General features: G+C 40.9%; 1 protein-coding gene and 2 long non-coding RNA genes across 4 annotated transcripts in view; 2 read left to right on the top strand and 1 right to left on the bottom strand.

Annotated features, from left to right (window-relative positions):
- The window catches only part of LOC116671967 (uncharacterized), a 20,040-nt gene extending 12,065 nt beyond the window's left edge, over positions 1 to 7,975 (top strand). The window contains exon 3 of the long non-coding RNA XR_004327428.1: positions 7,896 to 7,975. This is a non-coding gene — a long non-coding RNA (uncharacterized LOC116671967). The remainder of the gene's footprint in view (positions 1 to 7,895) is intronic.
- epc1a (enhancer of polycomb homolog 1 (Drosophila) a) overlaps positions 1 to 10,731 on the bottom strand; it is a 41,690-nt gene extending 30,959 nt beyond the window's left edge. Inside the window, exons 1-2 of one of the 2 annotated variants that reach the window (XM_032503434.1) lie at positions 10,421 to 10,731; positions 9,267 to 9,387 (exon numbers count right to left, since the gene is read on the bottom strand). Coding sequence is in view for 1 of the 2 variants with exons in the window: in XM_032503433.1 (XP_032359324.1) it covers positions 4,659 to 4,811 (153 nt within the window). In the remaining variant the exon portion in view is untranslated. Of the gene's footprint in view, positions 1 to 4,658; positions 5,178 to 9,266; positions 9,388 to 10,420 lie in introns of those variants that run through there. The other variant, XM_032503433.1, reaches the window with a different exon arrangement.
- LOC116671966 (uncharacterized) overlaps positions 8,165 to 12,234 on the top strand; it is an 8,457-nt gene continuing 4,387 nt past the window's right edge. Inside the window, exon 1 of the long non-coding RNA XR_004327427.1 lies at positions 8,165 to 8,175. This is a non-coding gene — a long non-coding RNA (uncharacterized LOC116671966). The remainder of the gene's footprint in view (positions 8,176 to 12,234) is intronic.

Below are 12,234 nucleotides of genomic sequence, written 5' to 3'. Positions count from 1 at the left end.
TGGGAAGTCAAAATCGTGATCGCGATTAAAATCCGATTAATTGTGCAGCCCTACATTCACACATGTGCGTTATTTCAGACTGTGGGAGCAAACCAGAGCAACCAGAGGAAACCAACCATATTTTTAAAACGTAAAATATGTTTCTTCCAAACATTCATAAATATTGTGTGCATCATTACTCAGCGACAGCCACCTGGCACGATCGTGTGGCCAGTAGTTACCAGGCCCTGGTGACAAACAGATGCTGGCAAACACAAGGACAGACTGCTGCTTCACCAAGGAGTCGTCAGCCGATATGACATGACCTCATGTAAACTCTATGATCCGATGCTTAACTGACACGGCGCTGGGTTTGTTCTCTCATGTAACTTGTCAAACACATCCTCAAAAAACGCCCTCTGTGAACCCCACTGTCTGACATGCTGATGAACCCTGGGCTTTGGGAGTTAGGGAACCTGCATAAAGAGCGAGCGTAAGGAACCAATTAAACCTGAGCCTGGCCCAGACTTCTGCAAAGGATATCAGCTTGGCAGATTGCAGCAGGCTACCCTGAGCTGCACACAGACTTAAAGAGATCCCAAACTTTCGTAGCGTGATCCTCACAACCAAGGGCCACAGCCTGGGATTTCCTGTGTTGAGGAATACTTCCGAGTGGGGATGAAGGGCTTTTGAGAAACGGCACATAGGATAGAATGAACTATGTTTTTCTAGGACCTTTAGCAACTGTGTTTTAATGAAAAGTTAAAGTGGACAAGTCACTAACTGCATTTGTTTCTGGAAAAACCTGATTCCTAAAAGTGTGTCCACGCTGAAGCCCAGAGTTGTCTGAATTGTCATCCTTCCCAAACAAATAATAAATGAGGAGAGAACTCAAGGACACAATAAGAAAACCCAACTGAACGGTAGCTCTGGCCGTTAATGGAACGTAGTGGGCACAAATGCTGAAAACCCTCAGTTACACAGTAGGCTAGTTCCTAAGTGCGTTGCCTCTGGAAACCAACCAATAATGAACCTCCAATTCTCTTGTTCTTTCCACAGAACATGTTCTGGGACTGTGGAGACTTCACAGTGGCAGTGCTGCTTTCTGTCATGGCCACAGATGCAGATAGAGCAGAGACAAATGAAAATCTATTTTTCACAGCATCACACTTTTCTTCCATTAAAACGTTCCAAAGAAAAAAATAGATGACAAAAGTTGCCATGGCAACAAAAGTGCGGCCCCCAGCAGGTGTTTTCAGCTCATGCCGACCAGAGGAAGGCGAGGAAGTCAATCTGCTCAGTGAGTCAAAGCAATCGCCCCATCTAAAAATCCACGGAGCAAAGCAATGCATGCAATGACACAAACAAGCTGTCACCACATGCATTCACATCTAACACAACAGAGAATACTGGTTTACAACATTAATAAATCAAAAGGAGAATCAATTTTGCTCTTAAAAAACTACCACAATGCAACTCACTGTTGGTGGTGTGTTTCTTTTTAAAAGCTCATGTGGTCATTGTGGCTCTTTGAGTAACTATACAATTTATGGCACCATAACACATACATACACACTTGTACTCCTTACCAAAGGAGTATGGCTTGTACATATCTGAGGGAGAATCTGAGTTTAACAGAATTCATCAGTTCCATTTATTTTTCTAACCTCCACTCGATAGTGAAACAATGTATTATGCAAACAATGTACATATGAGATATTTATTTTTTTCTTTTGTCCTTCCTACTAGGGATTGACTGATATGGATTTTTTTTCTCTTCCCCCATCAGCCTTAGCCGATGACCGATATGGGCTGCCAATTTTCTTGAGCCAATATTTGGAGCCAATACTGCTTTTGTTCCCTGAATTTACATCATCAAAATGTAAACCCTGCCACTCTGGATTTGTTTCTGGAATCTGCTCTGTCATTTCTTTAAAAATAATAAACTAAAACACAGATCAGTGTCTCTTCTGCAATCATCTAACATTCATATCATCCAAATGATGTGTGCAATGTGCATCATATGGATGGGTGCCCTGCATATGGTCAACTGTGCAAGGATAAAAGGCTTTCATCAACATCTACAACACAGCCTTGATGATGCATTGCTTGCTGACATATTATAAGTCAGATATAATCAGATAATCACAAAATAACAAACCTGAAAAGTGGCCATTAAAATAAAGTGCTTGATTTGTAATTTAAGACTGCCGTGGTGCTAGGGATACATGTTCTGCACGTGAACACAGAGCTGCCTGTGGACGCCTGCCTGGAAATAATGCCGGGAAACGCAGCAGCCGCGTATCGGCCGATGCAATACACGTAAAAACGCAAATATCGGCCTCATATATCGGCTGGCCGATAAAATTGGTCTATCAATACTTCCTACATGCATATTATGGGACTTTACTGAGTCCACCATAGTCCAACTGACCCTTGTGATTCCTCACACGCTACATCTGCTCCTCCGAACATGACAAGTCTTTACTAACGATAATGCAAATGTTACAATCACAGACTCCCTGATTAGGCGATGGGACAAACTGTTCCTGCTGGCCACCGTCATGGCGATGTATGTGATAACTCTATTGCTTCTACAGACTGCAACACAGCGCTGAAAGACAAAGCTTTAAAACACAACACAAACCCATATGATGGCTGCTGTAAGTCACAGTGGAGCACAGCATAACTGTGTGATTAGTAGAGAAGGAAGTGCCATGCTTCCAGTTCTTTTGCAACTACTGATGCCGTACAAATTGTGCTTTTAGAGGTTAATTATTTCTGTCAGGTTTGACACCATGAATGCCGATGAGGCAAACGTTCAAATGGCACTTATTTTGAGGATTAAAATGAGCTAGTGATGGACTCAGCTTAACACTAATTTCAGATGTATTCTTTCTTTCACCAAACTGAGGACAACCTGCGAACCAAACTGGTGGGTTACAAAAAAGATATTATTTTCTATGTGTGCTCATGCCATCAATGCTAGCACTCATTGAGATCACTAACATGCTTACTTGCTTGTTAAATAAACATAACTCTCAGGTCAGCATACGGTCACTCAGCCAGCTTGGCACAGCAAGACTCCATTGTTGCTGGACAGGATGTGGGTCAGGGAGCTAAGCCATGCACAGCCTTGTAGTAAAACTGTCCTCTTTATCTTTTCCTTCACTCTGTTATGTAATGCCACTGTGTGTATGTGTACAGTAGGTGGGGGAGGACCGACAGGATTTCTGCTGACTTTGCAGGCCCCTGTGTGTGCTTTCCTAGTGTTTTGTCGGCTGAGGCATCTCGGCGGCATAGAGGGGCTCTCATACTGATGAAGTGACAGAGAAAATCAGTAGAGCGGGTCAGGAGGGGTAATAAACACCAGCTAATACGTTAGCCTCTCTTTCTGTCTACAAACAGCAATAACTAACGACAACAAACATCCATAAATAATTAACAAATCTAAAAACAGTTTGGGTAAAGTGTAAAGAAAGCCTTTTCTAGCGTGCGGTCAGCAGATAAAAGTGAGTTGAATGGAGTGACACTGTGTGACTTTCGCTGAGAATTCAAACACTGGTATATATATGAGCTATAGCCAACCAGAAAACCTACAGGTGCAATGTAAATCATTTCTATATTTAATTGTTATTTAAATGTGAGTAATATATGTACTATACACAAGTGTCAACAAACTACAAGGAAGTAGTTTAAATATTGAACAACCTAAATAGGATCCCACAGAATTGCCTGAGGAATAAAACTAGAGCTCTTAGTGACAATCCAAGCACCCATAAGGTTAGGCCACATAAAGCCTGAGTTGTAAAGACCATTCTGCATGGCAGATGTAAAACCTTCCACAGAAATGTGTACACATTACAAACTAAATTCAATGAACTCACAACTGTTAAACCACACACTGAAATATGCACGACTTTATCCATTAGTGTGTTTAAAGTCATTATTGTTGCAATTTGGTGGCCCTTGTCACTTAATACACACTTTAAATAAGGCTATGCCAATCCAGACTCCTGTCATTGTGTGACGAAATGAGGTGTCATGCTGAAAACACGAATACATCCATCTTTATGATAACACTATCATCGCCATAACACATTTTGCTTCCACGATACTGTGCACTTATGCAAGTGTATGCCATGATTCAATAGGGCAGAATCAGGAAGATCTTTGCTCTGTGCGTGCTCGGCCAAACTGGCGACAACAAGTGCAGGGAGTGTGCAGCACACATGGCAGAGCTGGAGCAGTCAACACGCAACCCCTAGCTGTCAAACCCGGCTGGGGGCTCAGTGTCTCCCCCTGGCATTTGTTCACGGAAAGTACAGCACGTCCGAGGCCTATCCCCGCTCGCCTTTAACCAAAGAGACAGTCAACAAAATGGTGGGACCGATAGAAGTCACGTGACTTCTTTGTGTTTTCGGGTGCAATTTCAAGTGAAACAAACGGACACAACACGGCTCACGAATATAATATCAAACCGCTGCAATCTTATAACACCACCAGTTGTAGAACGGGGCCGTGATATTCAGTATTCATCGAGATCCGTCGTGTGCACGAAAGAGCAGCTATGGCAGCCATTTTGCACAAGCTTGCGCAGGCAACATAGTGGCGACCCTCGATATGAATACACGGCCAAAGCGATCCAACATCAGTAGGGCAGCAATAAAAAAACATACCGATTCCTCCTCTTTTTCCATCCCAGTCGGCATCTGCGGCACTGCCCGGTTGATTGAGGCATATTCGTGCAGGTCAGGCAAATCCTCGCAGCGGAAGACGGGTAGAGGCTTACTAGCATCCAGCGCCCGTGCCCGAAACGACAATTTACTCATTTTTATATTAAAAGATGCAGCATAAATCTACTAGATCTGCTAGGAATAACAGCAGGTCTGCCTCGAGTTCTCATGGATAAATCTGTGACGGTCTCTAGGAGTCAGTCGGTCGATTGGCTGGCTTGGGTCCGTAGCAGCGCGGTCAGAGCCGGGCAGGCCCGGGTCTCGGTTGCTCTCTGTCGGTCTCTTTTTTCGTAGGCTCCGCTGTTCCTCCCCGGTTCAATACGCCATGGCCAACATGGCGGACATTACAAACTCATGCAGCTCTCCGCTCACTCCAAGCGGCCCAACCCCCTCGATCACACAAACAGCCATTCCCACGCAGTTTCGCACGCGTGCGCGCTCGCGAAACCCTTGGGGTACGGGGGGAAGGAGGGGGGTGTACCGACGGTGGGGGCAAGATCCTGGATGCTGATGAAGGGATGTGAACTTCCCAGGCTCGGGATGTTCTCCTCCTGCATCACTAAAGGAAACAAGTCACTCTGTTTGCAGAAACGGATCGATAGAGATACTATCTTCTTAAAAGACCTTTTTGATTGTAATAGCCAATTACTTAACTTTGAATCCTTTCTCAGAGAGAAGGCATTCCAGATAACATTCAAAGAATATAACGCAGTTCTCACATCTCTACCTAATGGCATATTAGAATTAATTAAAAGTTAATAAAAAAAGAAGGAAATTGAAGATCCCGGTCTTCATTTTACTCTTTTAGATATTGATATTATGAGCCGCAAATGTACTAATAAGCACATTAGAAAATTACAGAACAAGAATCAATCTTTTTTATGGTTGTTCATTCTCTATCTATATGGTATCTAAAACATACAATCATACTTGAAGGGAAACATATTACCTATTATTAATAAATAATAGATAAGATAATATTGTAAATTTAATTTTATTAGGTAAGTTCCATATCCACAAGGCAACATTTTCCAGATCAGCATCATGTTTTAGATTATTCCAGGTTGAATTTGACATGTATTTTGAGTCTCTTAAGATGGTATCTAATAAGAAAGCCATTTTAATATCTGATGTCTACTCAAGGTTGTTTAAGAATTCCTGCTATTTCCTATATCATTAATGATGTTATGAAACACTCTTGTACCTATATGTTTAATTATAACTTTTTTTTAAAAATTTACTTTCATCTTATATAAGTTGCACTTATTTATGCAGTTTTATTTGATTATGAACTGTGTTGACTGAAAATCTGTAAAGTGTATTCTGAATTAAAAAGTGAATATATATATATATATATATATATATATATATATATATATATATATATATATATATATATATATATTATTCTCATTCTCTTATAGATTTCTCATCCTGTGATAAGCCAGGCTGGTGCTGACGTACGAAAACATTTTTTCTCAGTGTAAAAACAAAACAAATCATAAACATGCACACCTGCCTGTCGCACCACAGCAATAAAATAGATCATATTTCTAGGTAAAACACAATCACCACAGGTTATGTGAGATTCTGTTCTAACCTTACAAGGACACAAAATGTCAAACTTATGTCATGTGTTGAAATTAATGTTCAATCAAAACTAGGACACATGTTCTGCCTGTTAGATTCAATTGTTTTGAAAAAAGCGCCACCCTGTGGTACAAACACTGCTTCTACACTTATATTACAAGTAAACAGGTATCCTCAATTATTCTGTTGTTGCACAAGACATATAAACAAGGTCAGACAAAGCTAGAAAAGCAGTTGAACATTCCCATTGCTAAAACTGTGCTGGCATCGTTGCAATCAATATTTATTTGTACATAAATATAAAGATTGTGTCCAGGCATAATATACATAAAACTGCAGAAGTTGAGCAGTAAATAATTTAATAATTTAGTAAAGCTTTGTAATGTTAGTTTAGAAGGAAACATGTAAAGTGATATTTGCAAACCAAAAATATGCCATTCTTACAGTTAACACATTTATAAAATTAAAATTGGTGAGATGGGGAAAAAAAGCTATTCAAATACAGCCACATGTATAATACTGACATTGACCTATTCTGTAACTTACTTAACAGTCATAAACAACAACACAGTCAAGCACTCTTTTCATAAAATTTAAATCTAAAATAAGTTTTAACAATGTGCCTGGCCATACACAATAAAAAAAAGCACGCTATGGTGTTGTAATTGTTTATAATGGTCCTTATATGACATTATGGTTATGAACACAACAAGGGCAGGATAGATGCATGGATTCACGCCTCGTCAAGCAACAATCATCAAGATACACTCAGACAGGCAACATTGGTTTTATAAACTGTTGACAAGTGTTGCTTCATCCCAGTGTAGCTTCATCTTTTGGTTCGTAACTGTCAGATGTGGAAACCAGTACAGTCTTCTGCTGGCATAGCCCGAAAACTACAAGATTAGCAAACTGCTCGTCTTGATAGGTCCTTCTGCACATTACCAATGTACTGCAATGTTGTTTACATTTAATCACCTGTTAGATGACACGTCTTGCCCAATGGCTGCTGAAGCGCCAGGTATAATATGATTTAAACGTGACCCGAAAAGCGGTTTGCATGAAGAAGAAATACACAGCTGATACTTTGGTTGCTCAGCATATGGTAGAACACAAGCCCCAAGACAGAGGTTACACACATACAGTAAGTGCAATAACTGTTACTTCAATATTATAGATCAAAGCTTCTTTTGCTTTGGATTTAAAAGTGTAAAGCTAAATTATTAAGTATATTATTTAGAATAATCAAAATGGAAACTCTAAAAACTCACTAAAGACAAACTTACTCTTTACAGAACAAGAGCAGACCTCATTGTAGAGGTTTTAAAGTACAATCCCTGCCTTCTTTCAGTTTTTGGCTTTACCAAAAACTGTTTTCACACTACACCTGTCTACACACAAAGACAGAGCACCCCCACCGGAGGGGAAAGATCTCTCAGCTCTACACGGACTTGTATTACAAGGTTCCTAGGGCTGGGACGGTTACCACATTACCGGCGGTCATGATCCACTACCGCGGCAATGACATCATCATCGCACACGTTTTATTTATTTTTTTACTTTTTGCTTGCGGAAGTTACAAGAGAACAGATTTCGTGTGTAGGCCTGTCACGATAACAAATTTTGCTGGACAATAAATTGTCCCAGAAACGATCGCAATAAACAATAATATTGTCATTCTGAGACAATTTTCATCTAATACAATGATAATGGTAATGAAGGTACACCTTTTCAAAGATCAATAAAATTTTATTTCTAGAAATATTTAACACTGGAACTGGAAGACATTTTAAATATGTGGCTATCTGCCACATGGCGAGTACATGTTTTTACCCAAATAGTTCTGCTTTCAGCCTTCATTTTGGCAAAGGTGCAGCTGCTTTCTTCTGCTCCTCTGCAGGTCGGAGCTTCGCTTTTAGTAATGCTTTTTCTCATGGGATTTATTTTATGTTTTTTTCCCCCTCATGAAACAAAAAAAATGTATATAGGGGCCAGTAAAAACTGATTTTGGGCTAGTGGAATCTGTTTTACTTGCTCAACCGCACAAGTGAAAAAAAAAAAAAACACGTAGTGTTGAACCCTGTAATCTATATTTTTGACTTCCACTTCCGAGATTAGGACGGATATCCGTTGCCTTGGGCTTCCTTTGTGTTAGTATTTTAAACTGGTCGATTTACGAGGACTATGGTTAACTGCTCCTCAGATCTCTGCAGGGTAAATCCAGACAGTGAGCTAGACTATCTGTCCAATCAGAGTTTTCTGTTCAACAACTAAAACAATTTACACACAAACACATGTCCCACCAAAACAAGGTCTTTCCCAAGTCTACTTTGTAGTGGTGCTGTTGTTCTGCATGGTGCTTAGTGTTGCCCAAGACGATTGTGATTGGTTTAAAGAAACGCCAATCAACTATAACATGTTTTTCTGCCATCCTTGACTGCTGTTGCCATCCTGGACTGCCTTAGCTAACTCCTTCACCACTAATGGGGCGAGCTGTTAAATTAAACTTTTCCCAAAACCCGTGGGGAAGTGGGCCACAACATCACGGCCACCAACAAAACTCAGCAAATATTGTTCTTACTCAGGTTTTAACTTCAGGATATTCTGCAGCATTGCTACAACGGACCGAATGGCTTTGCTTGCATCTTTCTATGCCGCCATTGTGGAACTACAACTCTAACTAGCACACGGGCTCAATGTCATCGTTCTCAGCCACTCCCTCTGTTCACTGATTGAACCGGTTAAGATTGACTGGAGAAAACCCAAGAATGTACCGCAAACCAAGATGGGAGTACTGAAGGAAAATGAAAATTGAGCGAAAGTACGTAGGAGGACGGGTCCAGGCTAGATTCTAGCTACCTGATCTCTACATTGCGATATACAGGGGTACATGATATGTAAACAATACATATTTTATGATCATATCAAAACAGAATGACAAAGATAAGAAATGCAATTAACCTGTAGGGGTGGGTGAAAATTCCTGTGGGTACGAGAGAACGATATAGATGTGGGAGGCTGACATTATAATCATCATCCATTTGGGAGCATTAGGCTCACAGCTGCAGACCATAATGAAGACCTGTGAAAAAAAAAATACAAGAATATAACATAATAACATAGTAACACAAGTATAGTGTATACTGTATAGGCTATAATGTCATATCCACCTACCTCAGATATACAAGCAACCTGTTATATTATTAATGATTTATTCCAGCACCATTTGCATTGCCTTTGCATTTGTTTACCTGTGAGTATAAATGAATGTGTATGACACTTATGTGTCATACACATTCTTATGTGTCATGTGTAGGACATATGGTAGTAGTCAAATGCTTAGGTTTACCCCTGTAGGCTGCCTTCACAATTACTTGGCAATTAAAGTTGATTCTAATGAAAGACTCATATCAACACATTGTTAACAGAGTCTAATCTGTTTAAATACATTAATATGGTTATTTTGCCACAGAGGTGCACCATGTCTCAGCAATTATTGTCACATTTCTTTCTGTAATGGGCAATGATTATAATCATAAACCAAAATATGTGGGATCACTTGGCAGCAACTATTAAGCATAATTTGACAAATATCAAACGCACGCATTCGCCAGTTCACGTGTTGTATTCCGAGAAGTGACTGTCTTTAAATCAAGTAGAACAAGTTGTGTTGCTAAATCATTACCGAGGGCACATTAGGGCAAACCCATATGGCAGGGTTGAGGGGAAACGTTAAACTACAGGACACACGATAAAAAAAGAGTCAGAAATCGTCTTAACAAATGTGGACGACAACCATGTACCGCCACGAAGCCGATTACAAACCAGCTTGTTAGGGTTTGTAATTCGGCACGAGCCCAACAATCAGACACAGCTGTGTGCACTAGTAACAGCGACACCGAGGCTAGCTAGCCGACAGCCTGCTAAAGCTAGCTTAGCCCAGTTACCCTGACCCTGCGCCATTTACAAGCCAGCTAACGTTAACAGTTTGCGTACAGGCTGCCAACAGTTTGATTTGAACTCGCAACTAACTTGACCGCAATTGAAATGCGTCCTTTTAGATTCCCACAAAGACAACATGAGCCAAACTAGCTTGAGTCGGAGTTGCAACTTACCTGCTGCTAGCAAAGCCACAGGGGAGCATGATGATGAGGACGATGGCAGTTCTTCTGGTTGTCATGCTAGCCCAATGCTAACACTGGTTAGCTCCCTTCAGGACACCTCAGAGGAGAATGATTTTTTAATGCTCTATTTGAAAGTGCGGTTAAGTCACTGTAAGAGGTCGCTGAAATCCGAATATACGGTAGAGATAGCGTTGTCCCGTCGCTCACGGTAAAACTTCCATAGTTTGCTAAGGTTAGCTACTTCGACAAAAATAAAAAGATCCAAACTGACCACCAAGCCACTTTGCAGGAGAATTGTGATTGGAGGGTGAATGCCACCAATCACCTGTGGAGAGCTCGGGGAGGATGAGCTCACTGATTCCCCCCCCCCGTGCCCACCCACTAATAATAATAATCATAATCAAAATAAACACAAAACCATAATAACACAATGCGTAGGCTATAATGTAATAACGTATTTTTTTCAAATGATGCAGTGAGTAGACGAGCAAAGGCTACACAGAAACAAATAGCCTAGGTTTAAATACACAGACACCAAAAAGGCAGCCACTGACAAAATGTTACTAATTTATTTTAGTAATACTTACAGACCAACAATTGATGAAAGGCAACAGCTACAGTTTTTTTTCTTCTTCCAATGAACAAAATGTGTTATGTAACTGTCTCCATGGAGAGGGCTGGTCACCTCCCTCAACCCCCCCCCCCCCCCCCCCCCCCCCCCCCCCCCCTTCTCTGCCCCTTCACATGAGTCTTGTCACAGGGCAGGGCTGCCACTGCTCTCTGCTCTGAAGCTGTGGTAGTTGCACCCCACATTTGTTATGATCAGACACAGATGAAAGAGAATGCTGCATAATGAAAGCATATGGATTCATTTTCTCTGATGCTCCTCCACCACCACCACCACCACCACCACCACCTCCCACTGGTTGTTTAAGCTACATGCATGCCTTTCTAGGGACTCTGGAAGTGAAGGAGGCATATATGATTAATATCGCTTTGCCCAACTCTCCCAGCAAGGTCATCAGCAGCCATCTGTAGGCAGTGGAAAAACAATAATATCCATTTAGATTTCAACATCCCATAGTTTCTCTGCTCTTACACGATTCAGCCCAGTGCACTGGCAAAGTGGCTGCATGGCATGTACACTAGCAGCTCTTGTAACGTTGTACAGTACGCCATATCAAGCCTGCAGTGTTCTGTTTGATAAATTTCCACGCATCTGTTAGAACACAAAAGCACCGAGAGTCTGGGTTCCACGTTGGCGTCCAAAATAGCGTTTCTTGACTGCGTTGAACTGTAAATGAATGGGAAGTTGCTTCATCGTTTCTAGCAGGATGACAGTTTCTTCTCCTCTCATCTAGAGGGCAGTGGAGACCCATGTAAAGAACTGTCACAGGGATTTAGTGCATAATGCATAAAATAATGCTCACCTCACTATTGCTTTGCCTTCTGAGACCCAAGTTATACAGCTGAGCAAACTGTCAGCATATATGGTAGATTTTCCTTGCACGTCTTACAAAATATTACACTATGTATTTAGCTTTTGTGGATTGAATGTGAATAATTTATAATTTATGATATAATAATGTGAGGATATTATCTTTCCATGTATCTTTGTTATCTATGTGTTTTATCTACATGTATCTTTACCATGTATCCTACAGACAACTAACCTTGTGTAACAAACAGTTTATGTGGGGGGTGCTGTTTGACTTTGTGTGTGTGCAGGGTATGAAGGGAAGGGTCAGAGACTGGCAGTCTGGGGGTTGCATATTGAGATCAAAGGAGTATGTCAGACATCAGTA

The sequence above is a fragment of the Etheostoma spectabile genome, chromosome 22 (assembly GCF_008692095.1).
Source record: "Etheostoma spectabile isolate EspeVRDwgs_2016 chromosome 22, UIUC_Espe_1.0, whole genome shotgun sequence".
Classification (NCBI taxonomy): Eukaryota; Metazoa; Chordata; class Actinopteri; order Perciformes; family Percidae; genus Etheostoma; species Etheostoma spectabile.
This window is presented reverse-complemented; position numbering and strand designations above follow the sequence as displayed.